The sequence below is a fragment of the Cannabis sativa genome, chromosome 3 (assembly GCF_029168945.1).
Source record: "Cannabis sativa cultivar Pink pepper isolate KNU-18-1 chromosome 3, ASM2916894v1, whole genome shotgun sequence".
NCBI classification, from domain to species: Eukaryota; Viridiplantae; Streptophyta; class Magnoliopsida; order Rosales; family Cannabaceae; genus Cannabis; species Cannabis sativa.
Window position 1 is genome coordinate 8,726,256 of NC_083603.1, and position 27,670 is coordinate 8,753,925.

General features: G+C 26.4%; 1 protein-coding gene and 1 long non-coding RNA gene across 5 annotated transcripts; both read left to right on the plus strand.

Annotated features, from left to right (window-relative positions):
• Nucleotides 1–857: 857 nt before the first annotated feature.
• Nucleotides 858–5,050, plus strand: LOC133035611 (NDR1/HIN1-like protein 10). Of its 4 annotated transcripts, none has more exons than XM_061111631.1 (2): nucleotides 858–1,113; nucleotides 4,295–5,050. In XM_061111631.1, the coding sequence occupies exon 2, from the start codon at nucleotides 4,305–4,307 to the stop codon at nucleotides 4,944–4,946; it is 642 nt and encodes a 213-aa protein (XP_060967614.1). In that variant the 5' UTR covers nucleotides 858–1,113; nucleotides 4,295–4,304; the 3' UTR covers nucleotides 4,947–5,050. The 4 variants fall into 4 exon arrangements, with proteins under 4 accessions (XP_060967614.1, XP_060967616.1, XP_060967617.1 ...); XM_061111633.1 differs by having other exon boundaries at nucleotides 859–1,113; nucleotides 4,301–5,050; XM_061111634.1 differs by having other exon boundaries at nucleotides 861–1,068; nucleotides 4,301–5,050.
• Nucleotides 5,051–15,234: 10,184 nt separating this feature from the next.
• On the plus strand, nucleotides 15,235–18,443 carry LOC133035416 (uncharacterized). Its single transcript, XR_009686636.1, has 4 exons — nucleotides 15,235–15,531; nucleotides 15,918–16,011; nucleotides 16,152–16,227; nucleotides 16,780–18,443. It is a non-coding gene; the product is annotated as an uncharacterized LOC133035416 (long non-coding RNA).
• Nucleotides 18,444–27,670: the final 9,227 nt, after the last annotated feature.

Here is a 27,670-nt window from a genome sequence, read left to right on the forward strand (position 1 = left end):
TTGAATATTTCTACCTTTAATTTGTTGATCATGATCTAAATTTATTATTTTCTTTTAGATATAGCAGCCATGGGCGAATGGGGCTCCCGCGTGTGTTGTCTCTTCTGCTTTCTGGTCACCCTGTTCGTGATCTCATCCATCATATTTCTTCCTCAAGAGCCCAAATTCACAATCACTGATGCTTCACTCACACAATTCAATCTCTCCGCCACCAACTTCAATTCCAACAACAAGCTCTTGATCTACAAACTTTCGTATCTTAATTGCAACAATCTCAAACTTTCTCTTTCTAATCATAATGATCATCGTGAGAATGGTGGACTGAATTTTAAGCCTGTTAAGTGTAAAAATGTACATATCTTCACAAGTGAAAGTGGAAAAGTTTATCGATGATATTAATTAATGTCGTTTAATTAATTGGTTATTAGTGTAATATTACGATTTTATATGCAACATATATGCAAATGTTTATTTAATTTGATATATTATTCCATGAATTATATAGTCTTATAATTATGCTTGAAACATTTATATATAGGAAATAATAAAATGGGTGATTGCAAATACATCAATTCTTACACAATTGTTCTTGTTGGATCATCATCTTTATCATTAACTTATTATAATTGACAAACAAAAAAAATAAAAGATATTAATTATTATTATTACCTCAAGTAATATTTATTTTTTTGAATATTTATAATAATTATTAAAAATATATATTAATTAAATCGTAAAAGGATAATAATAATATGATATTTGAAGTTGAAACCACTTGTATCATTTTTCTCTAGCGGACGAGTGTGAAGGTCAACGGTGATATATAACATACATCCATAATATATCTATACTCACATTGTTAACCTTTCTTCTCCCTTAACCTTTCTTTTCCCTCTCCACCATTTAAAAACTACAAAACATTCATTATAATAATGATCCAAAAAAAAAAAACTGACTATACACACACATTGTTAATTATATATAGTCCAATTGAGTAACGTGATCACCCATCAGTCTCTCTTTGTCTCTCCATCTATCCATCTCATTCAATCCCATTGCAAATCACATGTAAGGCTAATTCTCTACTTCTCGATCTGGCTGTTCCAATTACATGTAAGGCTATTTTCTGCCTAATTCTACACTGTTGCTCCACTTTTTCTCTTTATCTTTGAATTTTATTTGCTTGAATGTGGGTTTGGTTTTCATTTCAGGATTGATGTTAATTTACAATTTTGAGAAGTGAATTTTGTATTCTTTACCATATTATGACACTCATGTCTTTATATTCTCTTATTATTTTTAAAATTTTAATACATGTATACATATATAATCCATATTTTCAGATAATTTTTTTACTTTTATTAATGATTAGTTTGTTTTAATGTTATTAATACTATTCTTTCTATTTTGTTCAGGGTATAAGGATATGTTGGATAATATTTGTTAAGATACAAATTTTTTATTTTTTCTATATAAGAATATATATTCGACTTCATTTTCTCCTCACAAAAACTTTGGTGCCAACTTTCCAGTATTATATGAAATTATGAATGCCACAATATATTTATTATGGGAAGTCTAAAAGAGTTTGTAGAGTTAAAAAAGCGTATATATATAAATATTATAGTGCTTTCTTTTGGTCTTTTTTTTTTCATATAATGTAAATATCACTTATTTACATAAAAAAAATTGTATGGCTTTCTTTATATATATATATATATTACTATTTTATATTAAAAGTCTTTTACACATTATACTACATGTTTTTATTGAGGTACATGCAGCTCATACCCTTCAATTTAGCATAAATTATAGTACTTATTTCATAAATACCTAAACATAACAAAAATTATATTTTTTAATAGGTAGTAAAATAAATTATATTTAGTATGGATGATGTGGCAGCCTATATGAGCTATTTTCACTCTTCTTTGTTTTCTAATTTTTTCTCAATTTTCTAATATGTTTTTATTTTAAAAAAAATAATAATTCAATTAAGTCTAATCTTTTTCTTCCAGCTTCTTAATAAATGACACATGAGACTTTTCAATTTTAATAACTTATATCATGTAATTAATACAAATAGTTGAATGCAAGAATGTTAATGTTATTATATATATCAGTTATATATGTGTACATAAATATATCAGTTACAAATAATTGAATGCTAGAATGTTAATGTTATTATATACATATCAATTATGTGTACATAAATATATCAGTTACAAATGAGAAAATTCAAGCAATAATATACAAACAGATGTATGTAAATGAAATGTATATATGTATATATATTGGTATCACGGGATATCACATACTATAATTAGAAACGCATATCCTTTTTACCTTAACTATTTCTTGCTCTCAAACACCTCTTATGTTTTTGTTATCTCCTCTCTCATCAAGATCTCACAATACATCATGTTTTTTAATTCTATTATTTACATACAAAATGAGATTATTTTTATAATCTAATGTATATCAGATACGTATATATCTCTTTTTTTTTTTTTTTTTTTCAGTTGAGTTTTTATTCAATTCAATCTTTTTTTTTTGATTTTATTAGTACTATTTTTCTTATTTATTCAAAATATATGATACATAAAAGGATAATTTAAACCAGGTATTTTCTTTTTCTTTTTTTTTTGATGCAAAAACCAGATATGTTAAGATAGCAAGTTTTTACTTTTTTTCTATAAAAATTTTGTTGTCATATCTCAAAATATGATATTTGAATGGCACAATTCATTATGGGTAGTTTATAAGAGTGTGAAAAATACAAACAATTTACACAATATGTGCATAATTATTCCATTCTTTATTTTTAGTTGTGTGGTAACTCTTTTAATGAATATACAAATTATGCACTGGCAAAATTATCATGTTAATGTTTTCCATGTTGTTAATAAATCGAATACATAAATATATATTTATATAATATTATTATTTATTAATTTAGACAAAATGTACAATTAATACTTTTTTGTTTTAAAAAAAAAAGAATAATTAATCTTAACATTGCTGACATCTTTTATACTATTAAGTGTGAATTATATCAATTCACATTTATTTTACCCTTTTATTTTTATCATCACTAACCAATAATTTATTGATATAATTCCTCCTATATATATTTGATAATTTAGTAAATATATGGTATTTATATTTATTAGAAATAAATTATTGATCTTTAAAAAATAATAAATAAATAAATTAATGCTAAATTTTATCATAACATTTACTAATAATAAAATAAAATTAACGATAAATTTATATATTTCTACGTGAGTATAATTTTATCATCACTAAATTCTAACACTATATTCTATGTAAAAAAATATGATTTATATATATATTGTTATAACTTTTAATAGAGTATGATTTAAATTGTAGTTATTTGAAAATATATAAATTTATTTTTTCTATATATATACATTAATTAGAATATATAACTCCAAGCACTTTTATTAATATTAGTAATTAATTAATTTTGTAACCGATCAATCTATATAATATCAATCATAACATTATATATTAATTAATTTTCTACAGTTTTTTTTACAATGTTACTAATTAGTTAAAAAATAATTAATAGAAAATAATATTAATTTAAATATAATGGTTGTAGTAGTTAATAATTGATGAATTTTTTTATTGAGTTCGTATAGTGGTAGAATTTCTTTATCAATTTAATTACTTAAATAATAATAACAATAATAACAATAAAAAAATCATACCTAATTTTCTATTTATAATAATGACTAATTATTATTTTTATTCCTAAACTATTAACATGTACCATGTCCCTCAACTTATTGTTTGATTTAAAATTTTTTTTTGTCTAATTTTATTTAATTTTACTATTTCAGTCATTATTTATGTATAAGTCATGCTACCCAGACTTTGATATCAAATTATGCCCCATGAACTTTCCTTTATGTTAGAAATTTTACTAAATTTAGACAAAAGTGCTTAAATTCAACAATCTCAATGGTTAAAGAGTATTTTTAACGATCTTAAAAATTCAAAAAGCATAATTTGATAATATTTAAGTTAGGAAAAAAAATCTTAATTAACTAATAATAATTGTTAATACGTTCCTACTTTTTGTTTGAGAGAGAGAGCTGTATATATAGAGAATTTTGTTTTTGGTTTGACAAAATATATATATTAAATTAATGCAAATTAAAAAAAGAAATAATGGATGCTCATATAATATAACTATAAATCACTACATTGAATATTTCTACCTTTAATTTGTTGATCATGATCTAAATTTATTATTTTCTTTTAGATATAGAACCATGGGCGAATGGGGCTCCCGCGTGTGTTCTCTCTTCTGCTTTCTGGTCACTCTGTTCGTGATCTCATCCATCATATTTTTTCCTCAAGAGCCCAAATTCACAATCACTGATGCTTCACTCACACAATTCAATCTCTCCGCCACCAACTTCAATTCCAACAACAAGCTCTTGATCTACAAACTTTCGTTAAATGTCACCTTCCGTAACCCAAATAACAAGGCTGGATTTTACTTTGACCGAGTTAGAGTCATCGCCAACTACAGGAAGAAGAGATTTGCCTTAGTGACTTTGAACAACACGACGCCGTTTTACCAAGGCCGAAAGAACACCACCGTGTTGCATAATGTGGTTCTTGAAGGACAACAAACGATGTCGTTTAAGGAAAAAGATGATGAACATTATGAGTTGGAAACTAGTTCTGGGGTTTACTCTATTGATGTGAAGCTCGCTCTTAAGTTGAGAGTCAGGTACGGTAAGATCAAGACTAAGTATTTCAAGCCACCCACCATTAATTGCAACAATCTCAAACTTTCTCTTTCTAATCATAATGATCATCGTGAGAATGGTGGACTGAATTTTAAGCCTGTTAAGTGTAAAAATATACATATCTTCACAAGTGGAACTACACCAGTTTATCCATGATATTAATTAATGTCGTTTAATTAATTGGTTATTAGTGTAATATTACGATTTTATATGCAACATATATGCAAATGTTTATTTAATTTGATATATTATTCCATGAATTATATAGTCTTAATTATGCTTGAAACATTTATATATAGGAAATAATAAAATGGGTGATTGCAAATACATCAATTCTTACACAATTGTTCTTGTTGGATCATCATCTTTATCATTAACTTATTATAATTGACAAACAAAAAAAATAAAAGATATTAATTATTATTATTACCTCAAGTAATATTTATTTTTTTGAATATTATTTTATTTTATTTTTTTGAAAAAAAAAAGAGTAAACTAAATTAAAGTATGTAATTTTATAAAATCGCTCTTAATATTTGTTTAAATTTCTTTTCTACATTATTTTGTGTTAATTCAATAATTATTTTAATTTTAAGATATGTTCAGATTGAGACAAACAGTTGTTTCAGTATAAGCTATTCGAAGCAACCAAATAATGTGTTGGAAAAATTCTCATTACAAGAGAGAATAGGAGGATTACAATCAAAATACTCAAAATACAAATAAAAGTATTTCATCAAGATTACAAGAAATCTAGAAAAGAAGAAGGATAACACACAAAAAGCTTGACCAAGGCTCAAGGACCTTTGTCCTAAAAGTCATTTCCTCCCTCATATGGACACTTAGGGAAACTCTAGAAATGCTCTTAAGGATTTATCAAGCCTCATATGCTCAGCCTAGTGTCTAAGGATGAGCATATCCTCACAAGGTTCTAACCACAACAAATGGTTTTAACCACTTCTTTTGCAAGTGAACAATATGGCCTTTATTTATAGAGTTTTCACTCTCATATGAACATGAATGATCACCATAAAGCCCTTGGATGTTACCAATCATAAATTGGGCATTTATGTTATTAATTGGGTGATTTGGAGGAGTTTTGGGCTGTTACAAAGGCTCTCAAACTTTCAAAAACGTGGGCAATAATATGCTGAAAAAAAACAGTAACTAGTTACTAGTTACCATTTTTTCAGCTTTGGCCAATTCTTTTCCAAAGTGTTCCAAATCATTCCCACTTGATTTTGAACCATTTATACACCTTATAAATGAATAAATCAAGTCTCCAACAACTATATTTTTAATAGCTATCATTCATTCACATTCATAAATAATTAGTAACATCTTTTACTAATTTAAGAGTGAAAAAGAGATGAGAGTTACATATTCAAGTGATCATCAATTTAAAGGATTTGCAACTCCTATTTTGTGATCATTCTACATACATTTTGTAACTCCATAATGTATGTTACAATTTGACAAAATTAATACTTTGTCACACTTAATTATTTACAACTTAATTATTTAATCTAAATATTATATTATATAAAATAATATAACATTCCCCCACTAGATTAAATAATATCTCATTTGTAGCAAATAATTTTGTAACACAACATTTTATTTAATCAATCAAACATTATATTATGGAGTAATATAATATTCCCCCACTTGATTAAATAACTTCACTCTAATAGAAACCATTGCATTTGTGCATAGTGTAAAATGTCTTTCGACTTGAATTTTACCTTAGTGTAATTACCACAAAGTTTATCGAAATTTTGGTTGCCGTAGCATTGAACCACTATTTCTTGATAACAAACCGATGATAACACACACACATTTGCTATGTTCACTCAAGAACCTTATGGATTGCTTTTGCACCGTTAATGGCCATGTGCACAAATCCAATTCATGGACTTTCTAGAGAATAACTCCCAATTCTCATAAGAGGCGGCACCACCCCTAGTCCATATAGGTGGAGTTTTAGTGTCTCACAACACTTTAGACACTTTCTTAAGCTTAAGTGAGTTTTCTCAAGCTTAAGCTCCATTAAAAAACCTTTCGCTTTTAACCATCAATTTTCACCACATGTACTCATCCATAGATGGGACAATTGAGTACCACATTCACTCTATTGACTTGTTATTACCTATTGAACTTAAGACTAGATTTTTACTAGTGTTAAGATAGGTTACCATCAATGAGCAAAACGCTAAGGGAGTTTAGGTCCCATCCCTCGAAATTCATGCTTTAATCTTGTATGAAGATTAAGCGATTTGTTAACCTCACACTTTTGATTCCAAACGAATCATGCTAGCCAAAATATATAGTGTTCACTTTGTGACCACTTTTCTCCTTAAGTACTTAAGCTTTGAAAATTCAATCATAAAAGATTAATTTTCACACAACTCAAATTCTCAACAATTTTGATATCAAGCATATCAAAATTAAACATTAATTTAGACACCAAACATGTCTAAATTACACACTTAACTTTATACATCAAACATGTCAAAGTTATACTATATTTAAGACATCAAGCATATATCTCAAATATATACATTTTTAGTTTTAGACACTCAATATGTCTAAACTTCTCATATTGGAGTATGCACCCTCACTATCTTAAATTTAATTTCCTTCTTGAAATTATTACCACCAAATTTTGACACTAAATATGTCAAAATTTCACATATGCACATAGCAAAATATTAATTTAGAATATTAAATTCAAAACCACATATATATAATCAATAATTTCTCAATAAATTTGATTAAACTCAAATCTCACCCCCACATTTAACCATAAAGTTAAAACAAGCATATCACTTTAAAATAAATCTCTTTATTTTATTTTGTTCTCTACACATTATCTTTCAAAATAATGTGCACTCAAAATTATCATGAACCTTTCAATATCACATGATAATCTCTCCAAATACCACTTACAAATTAATAGAATATTTTATCCATTATTTGTCCTTTATTAACAAAATTATACTTAAAATTTGTTAATAGATAACACAAAATTCACATAATGATAAAATTGCTTCGTCAATTTTATAGTTATCTCCTCATTGAGATTAGTCCAAAGTTAACAAAATTACTTCTCATCAATTTTGTTTCACCACTTTACTTTTTAAGATTCAAAATTGCTTCTTCAATTTTATAATCTTTTATCTCATTATTTGAATCCACAATGATCCACTTTCTTTGAGTCTAAAATTGTTCTTCCAATTGTATGAGCTCATTTCACAATATAGATCCACTTTGATCACTATGCTCTTGCTATGAAATGAACAAACACAAAAAAGTGTAACTCACATAGTTCACTTTTCCTTATCTCATAAAATGAGATGATTATCACCAAAATGGAACTTCATTTCCAAGTAACTATCTTTAATCTTAATATAGTTTCACAATAATAATGATAGAATGAACAAATTTTCCTTATCATCATCTCCATTATCATACCATATAGTACATATATTAATATGATAATTTATATACATATATTAATACACAAAATTAATATATAACTCCCATAAAATTATAACTCTCAAATAATTTTATATTAATTAATATTGTATATATGTTACCATACTATCATAAATAACATATACAAAATATCAATATTAATTCCACAATTAAATATATATATGTTTCATATCATATATATTAACATACAAATACATTAATATGCATATACACAATATATATATCATGTATGCATGTATATAGAAATCACTATTTCTACATATTTATTATCACAAATATATATATATGTAATTATATCTCATGCTCATCATATAATATACATATAACTCACATATGTCACATATTATATGATATATATATCTCTCTCACATATATACATATAATAATATGTTATAATCTCAATTATAATATTATATATCACTATATATAATAATATAATATACACATATCATATATATTAACATGTAAAAACTTTATACCAAAATATCATATGAATATGTTAATATATATTACTATTAAATAAATAAGATATCACAAAATAAATCCACCATGCTTACCCATGGATGGCTTGAATCTCTTACCACATTATTTTTCTTCTCATGATCTTGATTAATGCTCTCCCTCATGGATAATTTTCTTTGATTGTTTGACCTCCATGGCATGTCTTTTAGAAAGAAGAATATGCCATAGAATTGACTTTTAGATTGTTGGAAAAATTCTCATTACAAGAGAGAATAGGAGGATTACAATCAAAATACTCAAAATACAAATAAAAGTATTTCATCAAGATTACAAGAAATCTAGAAAAGAAGAAGGATAACACACAAAAAGCTTGACCAAGGCTCAAGGACCTTTGTCCTAAAAGTCATTTCCTCCCTCATATGGACACTTAGGGAAACTCTAGAAATGCTCTTAAGGATTTATCAAGCCTCATATGCTCAGCCTAGTGTCTAAGGATGAGCATATCCTCACAAGGTTCTAACCACAACAAATGGTTTTAACCACTTCTTTTGCAAGTGAACAATATGGCCTTTATTTATAGAGTTTTCACTCTCATATGAACATGAATGATCACCATAAAGCCCTTGGATGTTACCAATCATAAATTGGGCATTTATGTTATTAATTGGGTGATTTGGAGGAGTTTTGGGCTGTTACAAAGGCTCTCAAACTTTCAAAAACGTGGGCAATAATATGCTGAAAAAAAACAGTAACTAGTTACTAGTTACCATTTTTTCAGCTTTGGCCAATTCTTTTCCAAAGTGTTCCAAATCATTCCCACTTGATTTTGAACCATTTATACACCTTATAAATGAATAAATCAAGTCTCCAACAACTATATTTTTAATAGCTATCATTCATTCACATTCATAAATAATTAGTAACATCTTTTACTAATTTAAGAGTGAAAAAGAGATGAGAGTTACATATTCAAGTGATCATCAATTTAAAGGATTTGCAACTCCTATTTTGTGATCATTCTACATACATTTTGTAACTCCATAATGTATGTTACAATTTGACAAAATTAATACTTTGTCACACTTAATTATTTACAACTTAATTATTTAATCTAAATATTATATTATATAAAATAATATAACATAATGAAGTCCACTTTCGGCCTTTTAATCAAAGACTGTCAAATTTTGTTATAATCTACTCTCCTAAATGTTAATTTATTTTTCATTAGACGATCAGAAAACCGAGTAGCACATTATGTTGCTAGACATTCTCGGTATTAATCTGGTCTTATCATTTCTGGTAAACTCTTACATCTTTTGTATTGAAAATGCTAATTTATTCTATCATGAAGTTAATATTTCATCTTAAAATAAATCAATATTTATTTTAATTTTATAATATATATTTCATATAAAAATTATTAAAATATGTGCTTTTATTATAAGTTTTTAGGGTATAAATAAAAAATTTCAAAGAAAAAAATTATTATTCAATTTAACTGTTTCAAAAATTTATATTATATATAATTTTAAAATGTATGTATGCACTGACCATATCTTAATAGTATAAATATTTTAATATGTATATATAATTTTATGAGTATAAATATTATATATCTAATCTATATAAGGTATGCCTATATAACAAAATTCTTGGTTTAGGTTTATGAGAAATTTATGGTGACTTTTTATTTATATATAATAAAATAATAAAATAAAAATAAAACAAATTCCATTAATATTTGAACTGATATTTATATATAATAAAATAATAAAATAAAAATAAAACAAATTCCATTAATATTTGAACTGATATTTGATACTAATTATTCGAGTCACAACACTCTTTAAGTTTTCTATTCAAAAATAACAGTTTTTTGGTATCCGAAACCCATACCAAGTTACTCTCTCTCCTCTTCATAAAGTCTGTACGATTTCCTGACGGTTTTGCAGCAAACTTAGACAAAAATATCAACTTGGATACGGGCAAGATTTCCGGGCTCAAATCACATGATTGTCATGTGTTGTTACAACGTTTACAACCGGTAGGTATCCGTAAGTTCTTGAAAAAAGAAATCCGGGACACAATCATTGAGTTGTGTGTGTATTTTAAACAATTATGCTCAATAACACTTCATGTTTCGGATTTAGAAAAAATGCAAACAAATATTTTAACTATTTTGTGCAAGTTAGAAACAATTTTTCCACCAGCCTTCTTCGACATAATGGTTCACGTAGTTATGCATCTCCCTAAAGAAGTTATACTAGGTGGACCAGTGCAGTACAGGTGGATGTATCCCATTGAGCGCTCAATGTCTGTGTACAAGCAATATGTCAGGAATCGTGCCCGTCCGGAAGGCTCTATTGCTGAATCTTTTGTGGTTAATGAGGCATTAACCTTTAACTCAATGTACTTTCGGGAAGTGGAAACTCGATTCAACCGTCCTGACCGGAACAATGACATTGTCCAAAACATGCCAACTCGACAATTTTCTGTATTCAACCATGTTGGTCGACCCCTCGGTATGAGGACAGTCGACACCTTACCCATGCAAAGCAAGCGTAAGGCGGAGTGGTATATTTTGAACAATTGCACAGAGGTTGAACCGTATATCAAGTAAGTATAAATTCCATAAACACAAACACACAATAGTCGACTTCATCTAAAAAATTCTTAACTTACTAATAAGTGGATTACATTATATAGTGAGCACAAGAAGTTGCTTCAAGCAAGGGGTGTAGGCAATATTGAGACAGTGCAAGAGACTGAGTTCCCTGAATGGTTCAAAACTCAAGTAAGCCTTGTTGCCTCTCAATACTGTTAATCTTGTTCTCAATAACTGTTCAACTTTTCTTAACTTAATATTTTCCCTGATATGTAGATTAATGAACTACGGTTGAGCAACCAGGGTGCAGTGTCAGATGAGTTGTATGCTATCGCTAACCCAACGAATACAACAATTTATTTTTATCCAGGGTGCATAGTGAACGGTATTAAATTTTTGGTCAAGGAAAGGGATGATAACCGCAAAACACAGAATAGCGGTGTCATGGTCCCCGGTGAAGATGGCCAAAATTTTTACGGCACACTTGAAAAAATTATGGAGTTCACTTATTTGAAAGATTGCAGTGTTCTCTTATTTTTTTGTAAGTGGTTTGACACTAACGGGAGTAGAATGGATAGTGACGGTGTTATTACTAGCATCTGCGTCAACCGACAGTGGTACCAAAATGAACCGTTCATACTTGCATCTCAAGCAAAATTGATCTACTACATTCCTGATTTAAAGAACGGTAAAGACTGGCTGATTGTAAATGAGTACATACCGCGCAATGTTTGGGACTTCCCGGACACGGATGGGGAGACACCCTTTGTACAGGAAAACAATTCAATTCGAAACCGAGTTCGTTGTTCAACTTCCACAGTTGGATGATGTTGACTATGTTCGCCATGATGTCGACCCAACTGAAGTTGCAAACATCCATCGTGTGAATTCACAGCCTCAACAATTAGATGATTTCATTGTCGATGATGACAACGAGGGTCTAAATACCGAAGAAGACAACACCTTAGAATTAGAGAGTGACAGTGATGATAATGCTGTATATGTAACTGATGATGAGGATGATGAATTGTAATTGACATAGTGTTTTAAATAAAATAAAAATTACAACCCTTCTTCTTTAATATGTTTGCAATATGTTAGTTTATTTTAAATAAACAATATGTGTTGTATATGTAGTATGTCTACACCAGGTGGCAGCAGTTCGAAAAAGAAAGGCGTCAGAGGTAAATACAAGGGCAAGAATGTTGAGGAGGAGCTCTCCAAAACACAATCTGCCAAGTTACCGATTGAGGTGCACGCAGAGACTGGCACCCCCGTAGGCAAAAACGGTAAAAAATTCAACAATATGGCCAAATGGATGACTCGGATGTCTATCCCCATTAATAAATTCAAATGGGAAGATGTCAGTAGAGCTGACATCAACGCACTCTGGGAAAGACTTGAGGTATGCCTTACTAATTTTTTTAATTTCTAAATTACTATACTCTTATTAAATTGTAATTAATATATTAATGTGTAACTTTTTGCAGACCAAGTTTATCCTCCCACGAGATAACCCTACATTCGTAGACTACGGTGAGTACGAGATGTCAAAGGGTTTACGTGACTGGAGGGCAGACTGCAAGAAGAAGTGGATACAAAACATTGAGGAGCTTGGACAGGAGATGGCCGACATGTCACCTCCTGAGGGAGTAACTCAAGAGGTGTGGAGTGACTGCATCGCTTATTGGAGCACAGACAAACAAAAGGTACATTTTTTAAAATTTGAAATTTTGGTAATGTTTAATTTATATAGTCAATAATAAATAATTAATTGTTAGAAAAATTATTAATTTCAGGCGAGAGCAAATAAAAATAAAGAAAGTCGGGGTAAGATGAAATTTCTAGGAGGTCAGGGCTCCAAGCCCATTGTTTCACATGTTGTCGAAGGGGTAAGTTTATATTTAACTATCATTCATTTAACTTTTTCTAGTAAAATAACAGTACTAATATATTTTCTCTTGAAAATAGGCTAACCCCGACACAGGAGAACTGCCAACTGCGGTGGAAACTTTTCAAAAGTTTCACCATAAAGGCAACGATTGGCGCAACGAGTTCGCGCAACAAGCTTACGTAAGTTTACGTTTTAATTCAATTTTTATTTATTTCTTTCAATTTATTTTGTGTTAAAATTAACCATTTAACTTACTTGTTTAATTGTTTTAGGAGCAAATGGTTGAAATAGCGGCAACTCAACCAGCGCCCACTGCAGATGAGCCCGAAGAGCCCGCCGTCGATCCTACACGCACCCCCGAGACTTACCTCGTTATGACGCAAGTACTCGGGGAACGATCTCGGCATCTTAGAGGCTTTGGCCATCTCCCCTGCATCGAAGGGAGTTGGGGCCAAAAGAGCACTCGCCACGCATCCTTCAGCCCAACCGACTGTTACAATGGAACAGTACGAGGCTTTACAGAAAAAAGTGGAGGAAGCCGAGCAGACAACTCAACATACGAGGCAGCAGTATGAGACACAACAACTCTACCTCAGACGATTCCAAGATCAGTTTGAGTATCTTTCTCGAGCTGTGCCGGGTTTCAACTTGCCTCCCATGGATCTTCCACCATTGCCCACTCCCGGTGCCGGATCATCTGGCCGTCGGTGCTGGATCGTCATCGCAGCCTCCCGAGACTCAGAGAAACAACGATGACGACATTACCCGCCTATAGAACTGTACTTTTTTTATTATCTAGTTCGAACATTTAACATTTTGTTTATATACTGATTTTAGTAGTAATTAATGTTGGTTTATCTTGTAATGTAAATTATGTTGGTTTATTTTGTTAATATAATATTATAATTATTTAAAAAAATATAATTAATTATATTTAATTAATTAATATCAAAATTAATTAAATATAATTAATTAAATTTTTTTAAAAATAAAATTTAATACTTTTGCCGGCGCAATAGTGCGCCGGTAAAAAGTGGCAAAAACAATTGGCGCCAACAGTCAGATTGGCGCCAATAGTTTTGCCGGCGCATGTAGTGCGCCGGTAAAACTATTGGCGCCAATTGTTTTGCCGGCGCACTATTGCGCCGGCAAAACCTAATCATAGCAGGTTCAAGGCGGATAAGGGCATTTTTTAACACCGGCGCTTATTTTTTGCCGGCGTTATTCCTCGCCGGTAAAAGGACGTTTTACCGGCGCAGTTAATATACGCGTCGGTAAAAAGTCCTTTACCGACCAAGCTTCCCAGATAAGCTTTGCCGGCGCACAACTGCGCCGGCAAAGCTTTGCCGGCGCAGTCAGGGTACTTTTGCCGGTGCAACAATGCGCCGGTAAAAGCTGGTTTTCTTGTAGTGTTCACAAACGACACCTTCAATATGCGGAGGCAGTCTGGGTGAGAATGGATTTAAACCGTATTTCTATTTTGGTTTCGGTTTAATATTTTGTTTATTAATTTCATTTATGTTCTAATTGATTATGGGACACACTGAAGTAGAAAAAAAAAGAGTAAATTCTGAGAAAATGCATGATCATAATATATTGTGGTGTTCTTTAGTCTATTTTGTGGTGTTCTTCTAAGGTATATCAAGGTACTTAATTTTTTGGTGTACTTGATCTCTCTATCGACATTTTTGTAAGAGGAATTCTATTCAAGTATAGCCTTTGGGTTGTCGAACTAACTCGGGTTCATTAGTACTAGGTATGGTTTTGAGGTGCTAAAGAGGATTGTAATATCAAAGTCTATGGTGGAAGTATAATTATTATTGTGAAGTAAAAGCATTTTCGGCTGTAATACGTACACCTAATTTTCAACTTATAATAGATGTCATTTTTATTTATTGATGATTTGGTAAATAAAAATTACATGTGTAATACTAATTTGTATTTATTACATCTTCTTCATGACTAAAATCCCATTCAAAGAATTTAGGATTGTTCTGCTTTCTTTAATTAATCTAGGTTTAAAAGGTACTTAATTTTATGGTGTTCTTTAGTCTATTTTTGCATCATGTGATATGTCCTGTATTTTTACTCTAAGTTTAAAAGGTACTTAATTTTGTGGTGTTCTTTAGTCTATTTTGTGGTGTTCTTTTAAGGTATATCTGAAACAATCTTGATATATTTGAAAATCTTGAGACTAAATTTTATATTATGATTTTCATGAAGGAGAAAGCAAGACTTGAAGAGTAACAGTGGAGGTGGAGCTCTGCCACATCCCAATAGTAAGGCATTATTTTTTCTTATCCCACTAAATTTCTAAGTTTGGTTCGCCTTGTAATTTAGTTAACAATTTCATTTTTGAAAGAATTTCAACTGTTCTAAATAATTGTTTGAAGATTTCAACTAAGAATTTTTTTAAGGGTTTTATAATTGTTTGAAAGTACTGGCTCCGATATGATCAGGTATATGAAATTAAGCTCATATTATTTGGTTTTGCCTATATATGGAGAGTAAATTCTTCACTCTTTTTATTGATTTGGTACTCATCGAAAGGGAAAGCTCTTTATTAGCATTTCTTCAATAGTAGGATGCACCTATTTATGTTAACATTTTTTATGCTTAACAAAATACTATTGGATAATCAACACTTAAACTTTTTGAAAATAAGGTTCGATTTAATCTTGGTGTTGTGAAAGGAGAGATAGATATGAGCAGCTGTTTGTTCACTAGAAGAAATTACCTAGAGACTTCTCAATTTATAGGTACCATTTTCTTATAGCTTTGGATATATCTTCTGTTTCCCATTACATGGTCTGATTGTTGGTTTGCCCTTGTTAGTTATTCAATATATACAATTAAAATTATCATACTAATGTTATCTCATTGTACTTCTAACTAGCAGGCACACATTCAATTTCAAACTCTTGCCTAAATTTGCTGGAAGTTTTGGTTTAACTTAGTATTCTTCTCAATTCAAGGTATGCTTTTCTCTTTTGTTCTTTTCAAATTTTTATGACTTATCTGTTCTCTTTCTACATATGACTATCCAAAATTTATGAGCTTTATATTATTTAAATTTATATTTAATGTATATGGTTTATAATACAGGATTGGCTTTTATTTCTGTCACCACTGATCCTATGCTTCAAAGCCTCGTTGTCATATATTAGGTTCCCTTATAATTTGAAGTATTCCTCTGATTAATTATCCACTAAGTATAAAAATTGGTGACTTCTGTTTTTGAATTCATTAGCTTATGCCTATTATTGTTCTTATATCTCCCTCCCTATTGATGTTTATTTGACTCATTGATGAATTAGAATAAGATAATATAATTACTTTGCTCAATTAGACTTATTTATTTATTGAGATGCCAACATGTAGGTGCGCTCCCATATTTTTAAGTGCTCTTAAGGTAATCTTGGTGCTTTATAAATCCAAAAAACAGAGGATTTGTTTTTTTTTATCCTTTAAATCATTTAAATTTTTTGTTTTAGCCTTACTCAGTGTGTTCAATGTTGCAATTGCAGTCACTGTTCAAAAACTTGCAACCGGAGCTCAACTGTATTCGGTGCCAAAAGTTGGATTGCTCCCGCGTGTCGATGATAATGGCGTTATTGTCCCAAGACATGTTCCCTGAAGTTATTACCAAAATTCTGTCTCATCTAGCTGTAAGCTTGTGTTTTCAAACTGCTATGTATTTTGTGAGAAACAAGCTATCGAAAAACCATTTGTATGGCCCATGTCTTCCAATTTCGTAGTTGTCTTATATGAGTTTTTGTTAGATTCTTTTGCTTGGCGGGATTGGAAAAGGTGGGAGAAGGAGATCCCAAGTCTCATTTTTTCTTCACAAAACTTACATTCAAAATCAATGCACTGCCAGAACTGTACTTAGTTGTTGTTGATATTTAATTCTTAAATTAAATTTCATTAGTGCCCCTATATTGATACTCTTTTTTGATGTTTTACACTTTTCTTATACAGAAATTTAATATGAGCAGTAAGGATTTGGATTATTTCTTTGGAGGCCCTGCATTCCTAGCATGGTCTCGTATGGGAAATTTTCATGGGTGAGTTAACGAGTAGCTGAACTAAGTGAACTCATTTATAATTTATGATATAGCGAGTATATAATAATGTGTATATTTTTTTTTAATATTCTTATTATTTTTTTTATAGTATTCATTGGATTAGATTACTTTAGTAAGAAAAATAAAAACTTTCCATGAGAATAAGTACTGGTTAGGAAACTCATAAATGCACATGGTTATATTATGGATGTGAAGAGCAAGAGTCATCGAATAATGAATCTTATCTTAATCATCATAAAAATAATATTAATAATTATTTTTACAGAAATATAGGTTGTTTATCCAAAAAACTACGGAGAAAACATGGAGAATTCAATTGTATGTAGATTCAAAACGAACAATGAGTCTAAAGTACAATCAATTCACCATTCAAGCAGCTGAGCCGATGGAAGATTAGGAAGAAGTTTTACTATACTCTTTTTAGTTTTTCTAATAATATTATATATTAAGACTTTATTTAATAATTTTTTTTCTATTTTAAGATCGCACATTTTTTTAAATTTTTGTTAAATAATATTTGCTTTAAATTTTGTCAAACACATCTATTGTTTCTTTAAATTTTCTATAAGTAAATAATAAATATTATTTTCATATATTGTTATGACTTATATATACACAATTATATTTTACTAACCAAATATAATAACACAACTATTACTCTAATAAAACAATCATTCACATAATCATTACTTTTAGTTACAACAATTTAAATAAAAATAAATAACTAAACTTTAAATAAAATTAATATTTACGTGCCTCGGAACGTAACTTCTACCTAGTAAATATTAAATATACATATATATAAATATACAATAATTTATCTTTAGTTTGAACTCATTACTCATTAAATACATTAATCATAGTGATCTTAGGCTTAAGAAATTTATTAGCACCCCAAAAAAATTAAAATAAGGTTGTTGAGACTTTATATTCTAAGTTTTTTGAGGAAACTTTCAACAAAACAAATTAATTAAGAATTTATTAAAAAATAAATAAAAATCGCAAACATATAAATATCTCTCTTATAATTTTTCGTTTATTCAAGACATTATAATTTTGCGGCCCATAATATGATTAAGTGGACTTTCGCTAAAAATGTTACTGGTACCGAGCTTTTTTTTATACTAGACTAGATAATCTTATGTAATGACGGTAGAATTCTCTATAATAAATAAAATAAGTAGAATTCAATAAAAAATTGTACCAATAGTGATATTAGATATAATATTTCTCTATATATTATATGTTATGAAAAGCATTGCAACGAGGCATTAAGGTGCCTAAAATTTTTATGACATGACGTCTTATAATTAGTTAGCGGTATTCTATAATTTTTGTTAAATTAAAATAAGTAAAACATGATATTGAATTTCACCAATAGTGATAGAGTTTTTTGCGGTTAAACTCTCTCAACTATCATTCTACTTTCATTTAACCCTCCAAGTTCAAATTTTGGTGATAAAACCCACTAAATTACTTAACTGTTAGCAAATTTAAGGTGTCATCTATTTTTCATAGTTATCTGCTAACATGGACGGCTTATGTGTACATTCTTGTACACGTGGGACGTTTATATTGGTACATAATTAATAATATTATTTAAAAATTATAAAAAATTTATAATATTTTTTATTTTTTTAAATATTTGATTATTATTTTTTATAATTTAATTTAAATTTAAAATGACTTAGTGTACTAATATAAACGTGTCATGTGCACATAAGTAGTCTATAGTGACCATTAACCAGATGACACTTTTAATTTGCAAACAATTCAGTAGTTTAAAAGGTTTTACTACCAAAATTTAAACTTTGAAAATTAAGTACAAGTAAAACAATAGTTAAGAGAATTTAGCTGTCAAAAACTCATAGCAATATTATACCTCATGTACTAGGCACCATATATGTACCCTTTACCATTTCTTTTGTGGTATGGTATGTACAACATGAGGTAGTTCTCGAAAAATTTGCGAGCCTCCACCTAGAAGTATTGATAATTTTATATATTGTTTAGATTTATATTTTGATGTTTTTTTTTTCAGATTATTTGTAAAAATGTCGTGTATTTTGTTGTAACAAAAATGAATATATTTGTGTAAATTTAAAGCTATATTTGTAATTTATAAAGACAAAATTAAAAATAGTAATTAAAAGTCTTACTAAAAATTTGTTAAAAATTGCTAATTGAAAAAGAATCTATATATCTATATAATGCTGTTGTTAAGCATGATGACATGGCAGCTTCTACAAACATTCTTATATTTTTCTTGCTCTCTCATTTTTTCTAATTTTTTTAATTTTTCTTAATATTATTTCTATTTACTACTAATTACATTAATGCCAAGTAATTAAAAAAAGTAATTATATATGTGTCTTTTCATTTGTTAAGTGTATCATTTTAATTTTTAAATAAATATTCAGTTACAAAAGAAGCAATATGTGTCTTTTCATTTTATGAGTGTATCATTTTAATTTTTTAAATAAATATTCAGTTACAAAAGAAACAATTAAAAAAATAATTAAATAAAAGTAATAATATATGTGTCTTTTCATATTTTTAAGTGTATCATTTTAATTTTTTAAATAAATATTCAGTTAAAAAAAAATATGTAACTCTAATTAATCAAGTAGACTTTTGTTAAACATTCTTATATTTTTCTTGCTCTCTCATTTTTTCTAATTTTTTTAATTTTTCTTAATATTATTTCTATTTACTACTAATTACATTAATGCCAAGTAATTAAAAAAAGTAATTATATATGTGTCTTTTCATTTGTTAAGTGTATCATTTTAATTTTTAAATAAATATTCAGTTACAAAAGAAGCAATATGTGTCTTTTCATTTTATGAGTGTATCATTTTAATTTTTTAAATAAATATTCAGTTACAAAAGAAACATCTATATATCTATATAATGCTGTTGTTAAGCATGATGACATGGCAGCTTCTACAAACATTCTTATATTTTTCTTGCTCTCTCATTTTTTCTAATTTTTTTAATTTTTCTTAATATTATTTCTATTTACTACTAATTACATTAATGCCAAGTAATTAAAAAAAGTAATTATATATGTGTCTTTTCATTTGTTAAGTGTATCATTTTAATTTTTAAATAAATATTCAGTTACAAAAGAAGCAATATGTGTCTTTTCATTTTATGAGTGTATCATTTTAATTTTTTAAATAAATATTCAGTTACAAAAGAAACAATTAAAAAAATAATTAAATAAAAGTAATAATATATGTGTCTTTTCATATTTTTAAGTGTATCATTTTAATTTTTTAAATAAATATTCAGTTAAAAAAAAATATGTAACTCTAATTAATCAAGTAGACTTTTGTTAAACATTCTTATATTTTTCTTGCTCTCTCATTTTTTCTAATTTTTTTAATTTTTCTTAATATTATTTCTATTTACTACTAATTACATTAATGCCAAGTAATTAAAAAAAGTAATTATATATGTGTCTTTTCATTTGTTAAGTGTATCATTTTAATTTTTAAATAAATATTCAGTTACAAAAGAAGCAATATGTGTCTTTTCATTTTATGAGTGTATCATTTTAATTTTTTAAATAAATATTCAGTTACAAAAGAAACAATTAAAAAAATAATTAAATAAAAGTAATAATATATGTGTCTTTTCATATTTTTAAGTGTATCATTTTAATTTTTTAAATAAATATTCAGTTAAAAAAAAATATGTAACTCTAATTAATCAAGTAGACTTTTGTTAAACATTCTTATATTTTTCTTGCTCTCTCATTTTTTCTAATTTTTTTAATTTTTCTTAATATTATTTCTATTTACTACTAATTACATTAATGCCAAGTAATTAAAAAAGTAATTATATATGTGTCTTTTCATTTGTTAAGTGTATCATTTTAATTTTTAAATAAATATTCAGTTACAAAAGAAGCAATATGTGTCTTTTCATTTTATGAGTGTATCATTTTAATTTTTTAAATAAATATTCAGTTACAAAAGAAACAATTAAGGGCTCGTTTGGAACGCCGTATTAAGTCGTATTGTATTGTATTGTATTATATTGAATTGGATTATATATCATATTTTTATATAATACTATGTTAAATTTTAATTTATACTAAAATATTATATAGTTAGGTGTCCATAAAAGTTAATACCACATATAGTTTTACATAAAAATATTGCATAAAATACAATTCAATATAATACAATACAATACAATACGACCTAATACGGCGTTCCAAACGAGCCCTAAAAAAATAATTAAATAAAAGTAATAATATATGTGTCTTTTCATATTTTTAAGTGTATCATTTTAATTTTTTAAATAAATATTCAGTTAAAAAAAAATATGTAACTCTAATTAATCAAGTAGACTTTTGTTAAATTTTTTTTTCTATTTAATATTAACTATTAATACCCAGCAATTAAAAGAAAATAGTAACATTCATCTTTTGTCAAAAAAAAAACAAAAAAGAAATAGTAACATATAAGTCTTTTCGTATACACATTAAAACCTATATATTTTGAGGTGTATTTACATGGGAGTAATTATTTATAGAAAAAGGAGAAGAAAAACGGATCATAACATCAACAAATAAAGACTACATAAATATAAAAACTGATAATCATTACTTAAATAATAATGACCAACTTTATTTATTTTAGACATTTCCATGTAATCACTTACTACATAAACGTTAGTTTTTATCTTATATATTAATGTAGTTTATGCTATAATAATATCAAATGGAAAAAATAATTAGGTAATGACATGGTAGGTGCTACAAACTATCTTCTCCTATTCTTGCCTTGCTTTCCTAATTTTTTTCTATTTTTATAATTTTTTTATTTATTTTTTATTATAATATAATTTATAGTAATAGTAATATTTGTCTATTATTTAAAACAAACCCTAACCATTCTCATTCTCTTATATTTTTTGTCTGTTGGTGTCTCTTCCATGTGGCAAGACAAACTATATATTAAAGAAAGGCACCAGTCGGAGACCATCCAACCAATCAAACCAATCTCCCCATCTGTACATTGGCCGATGAAGCTCGACGAAGTTCTGGCATGGGCAAAGGTTCTGATAACAATCACCCTTTCTGCCTCCATGTTTCTTCTCCCATTTAAGTACGTACGCTTAACTTATTTCTTTGTTTATCTCTTCTTATTTATTGTTTTTGTCTTTCTTTCTATTATGTTGGATTGTGTCTCAATTTCAAAAAATTGAGAACAACTCAGTCTATAATTAGTTATTATCATTTATGTGATGATTAATCTCAAATTAATTAGTTTCTATTTCTTTTTTCATGTTTTTTTTCTCTTATTATCTAACATTATGTTATGGAACTGATGGATGAGAAAATTAAGTTTCACAGTTTTTGCAACTGATTGTGCTATGGACTTTGGATGGTCAGATTTAGGGAGTTTGTTGTACAGAAAGCTTATATTTCAACAAACTAATTCTCGATGACGCAGATTGATTGCACTGACATAAAGGTGGGTTTTGTTTAGACTCTGTGAGTCTGTAATGATACTTCCAAGCCACTTTTAGATTGCACTTAATAGGAAACTTGTGTTCTATATAGATAGTCGGCATCAATAAGCCTCATATAATCCAATAGTCTTCATAATAAAATGTATTGTAATAAATTTATAAGTATATATATATGATCATATATTTTATTTATAAGTCCTCTAATTAAAACATCAACTTATTAATAAGAATGTTTTTAATTATTTTTTTATCATTTATTCCTTCAAGAAAAAGAAAAATAAGAGTATATTAATGTTGAAATAGTAAGAAAATAGTTATCATTCATTCGTTCTATTTATATGATTTGTTTAATTGTTTTTAGCTAATACATATATTCACATTTTTTTAATCAATATTTACATTGATTGTGTAACTGTAAATTTGCACTCAATTTATTTTATTAAATTTGTATATTTTTATATTTTTTTAATCTTATATTACTCACGAAAAATAACTTCATTTAATTTTTTTTTTTTTTGAAAAAATATAAATTAAATTTTACATAGCATATCTCAATTTCATTAATATTGTTAGAGCATAAACTAAACTAATATAAAACTTGAATAATAACGTTTAAAGATTACTTTAAACTAAAATATTATTGTGTAGTGAACTGTTTACATGGAGATTTTTTTAAATATAATAAAATAAAATCAATTTCTTTTAATCACAAATTTAAATAGAGTACGTAATACATTACTTTTTTAAAAAATTTCTTGATTAATTGATTACAAATTTATTCATCTTAAAAGACATACTCGAAAATCACACCAAAGACCCTTTATCTTATAAAAATAACGTTTATATTCAACTTTTAATAAATTATTAAGTTTGGAAGAAAATTGAGAGTCGACAATATTAATTAAGTTATCAATAATAATTCAATAGTATGGTAAAAAATATGATATTTGACATATTCTACAAAATATGTTAAATTTAAGACAAAATTTAACATGATGTATATTTGTAGCAATTTTTTTATTTATTTATTATCATGTCATTTTAGTTATTATAATATTATTTTAACTATATACATTAATATTTTAAATATAAAATTTACTATCTACATATTATTAAAAAAATATATTAAACTTTAGTAAAGTTACAATTTAATACAATTTTTGGTTTTAAAAAAATTAATACAATTTTATTATTTAGTTATCATTAAATAATAGATATAATTTATTTTATATTAAATAATTTAATATTTATAAAATATCCGTTGCGAAGCGCGGATTGTTTCTTAATATATTTATATAATTCTGTTGTTTCAGCAAATGATGTGGCGCTCTACCTTTTGAGAAAACTAATTATCTTATTTTCTCATTGTTTCAAATTTTATTCAATTTGTTCAATTAAAAGGTGGAAGTTTCAATATATTAATTATTTTTTAAAAGGTAGAAGTTTCATAAATTACAACCTTTAATTCTTCATTCTCATATAACCGTTCCATTCCATACAACCTAATAATATAATAATAAAAGCCTACTTTATTATTTGGTTAATTGAAGCAATTAATACATAATTTTATAATCTATTTTCAATGAATTTATAAAGACCTTTTGCATTCTTATTATAACAAAAATAATTTCTTAATTTATATTTGGGGTCATTTCAATTATTTTTTTCAATTTTCTCTCTCTTGCAGTATCAAACTCTCTTCATCTACGGATCAACCAAGCTTCGGAGCGTGAGTGTAGTGAAAAATATAAAATAAATAATAATAAAATTAAAAATATAATATATTCATTCATCTAGCTTTGGATATAGGAGGTAAGTGTCATATTTTTATATTATTTTTCTTTAAATTTTTTGTTGTAAATTATGTTTTTCACTCAATAAAAAATTGTAAATCATATATAATTATATACACTATGTAATATGCACACACATATATATATATATATATATATATTAGTTGGATACAATTATAATATATATAACTAATCTCATACCTATACATATAAATATATTTTTTTATCAAAGATCAAAGAAGGTTTCTATTATTTTGTATCAATTTGATGATGTCTATTATCATCTAGATTTGACATTAGAAATAAGCATCATATTTTTTTTGTTCTAATATATATTAACAAATATAATATATATAACTAATTTTATACTTTTATATATATATATATGTTTTTATCAAAAATTGAAAAGAACTTCTACTATTTTGTATCAATTTGATGATATATTTTATCATCTAAATTGGATATTTGAGGTAAGCATCGTATTTTTTTTTTTATTTTATATATTTTTTAAAAAAATATTGCATATTTACTCATAAAAGATTGTATTAAATTGGATGATGTAATATATCATTATATATATTAACACTATTTATAGCTATTTTTGATAATGATACACATAGAATTTACCTTTTAAAAAAAGTATAAAGACATATTTTTAAAATTTTATATTTGTTATTTAACGACACATTTATATATTTTTTTTTTATATATAGAATATTTAACTATATTATTAGTCAATTCTTTAAGGTGGTGATGTATGTCTATAATTTAAAAGATGAAGTTATTACTTAATATTTATCTCTTGAGAAATTCATATATAATATATTAACAGTTTAGAGAATGATTAGGTATATTAATATGATGCAGTAACATATTTTTTGTCTTTAAATTTATTTATTTAGTGATTATACATTAGTATTTTTTTTATAGAAAACCCTGAAAGGTTATAATTTAATTTTTAACATCATATTATTATAACTTTATAATCAATTATATTTTTACTTGTGTAATATTAATTATTTAATTTTTTAACTAATATAAATATCAATCTATATTTATCTATATATTACAAAAATATAAAAAAAAATGAAAAGGCAACTTACATTAATTTTATTATTATTATTATTATTATTAGTGTTGACAGTTATAAAAATATAATTTGATAGATATATATTTTTTCAATGTGTATTTTTTTTATTAATTAATATAAATATTAAATTTTAAGAGTTAAATTATAATTAATTGTCTTTATTTATTATTAATGTCCTTTCATTTTATAACACTCACCATGATTATTATTATAGGTTTTTTTTTTCTAAAAAATTAATAGTCTATTTTAGAATAAAAAAACACATTAATTTTTAATAGTAAAAAAAGCATAAACAAAATATTTGAATAGTTTATATTAATTTTGTAACATTCTAAACTTGGCATCTTAATAATAATAATAATAATAATAATAATAATAATAATAATAATAATAATAATAATAATAATAATAATAATAATAATAATAAAGATATGCTTATTTGCTAATTTTTTCTTATTAAATTTTGTGTTTTCTGTTTTTTAATGCTCCTTATTAGTGCAAGTTATAAAGATAATGAATTGACTCTCTAATTTTATTTTTTTTTTTATTTTAGATTATTTATTTTGTACGTGGTTGATTTAGTTTGAAGTAATTTCTTTTAAAAATAATTTATCTTTCACATATTTTAACAAATAATTATACGTGTAATTTATATAACAATTTACGATAATAATAATTATAATTCAACTAAATAATGTGATTTAATATTTTAACAAATTAAGATTATAATTTTTAATATTTTTTTATAGTACATCAACATATTAAATAACTAATAATTTTTTTAATATATTAAATATTAATTTTATATTTACAACATAAATAAAAAGTTTTTAAACAACCGCACGAGGCGCGGTATCGTTACCTAGTTGTTAATAAAGACCAGTACGTCTCTTGCTGGTGGTCATTGCTATTAAATAAAAGAGACTTTTTGTAGGCCATTAAATAAATGATTTTAGCAATTACCATATATTTACTTTGGTCTTTTAATAATAATATTGGAAATATGTAACAACCATAGTTGGTATTATACTATTATTATTCAAATAATAATGGTGGCCGATAATTAATGTGAATACACGATGGTTTTGGAGAAAAAAAAATACGTTTTCATTAGGTGTTTCACGAGTGATTAATAATTTTTCTATAATAATTATTAAAAATATATATTAATTAAATCGTAAAAGGATAATAATAATATGATATTTGAAGTTGAAACCACTTGTATCATTTTTCTCTAGCGGACGAGTGTGAAGGTCAACGGTGATATATAACATACATCCATAATATATTTATTTATATATAAGTTATTTCCCGTATATAGATAGTAAAGAAATAATAATAACAATAAAAAAATCATACCTAATTTTCTATTTATAATAATGACTAATTATTATTTTTATTCCTAAACTATTAACATGTACCATGTCCCTCAACTTATTGTTTGATTTAAAATTTTTTTTTTGTCTAATTTTATTTAATTTTACTATTTCAGTCATTATTTATGTATAAGTCATGCTACCCAGACTTTGATATCAAATTGTGCCCCATGAACTTTCCTTTATGTTAGAATTTTTTTACTAAATTTAGACAAAAGTGCTTAAATTCAACAATCTCAATGGTTAAAGAGTATTTTTAACGACCTTAAAAATTCAAAAAGCATAATTTGATAATATTTAAGTTAGGAAAAAAAATCTTAATTAACTAATAATAATTGTTAATACGTTCCTACTTTTTGTTTGAGAGAGAGAGAGCTGTATATATAGAGAATTTTGTTTTTGGTTTGACAAAATATATATATTAAATTAATGCAAATTAAAAAAAGAAATAATGGATGCTCATATAATATAACTATAAATCACTACATTGAATATTTCTACCTTTAATTTGTTGATCATGATCTAAATTTATTATTTTCTTTTAGATATAGCAGCCATGGGCGAATGGGGCTCCCGCGTGT

Bases quoted from the DNA above. Each gene is read 5' to 3' on its own strand.
- LOC133035611 (XM_061111631.1), top strand. From the start codon at position 4,305: ATGGGCGAATGGGGCTCCCGCGTGTGTTCTCTCTTCTGCTTTCTGGTC.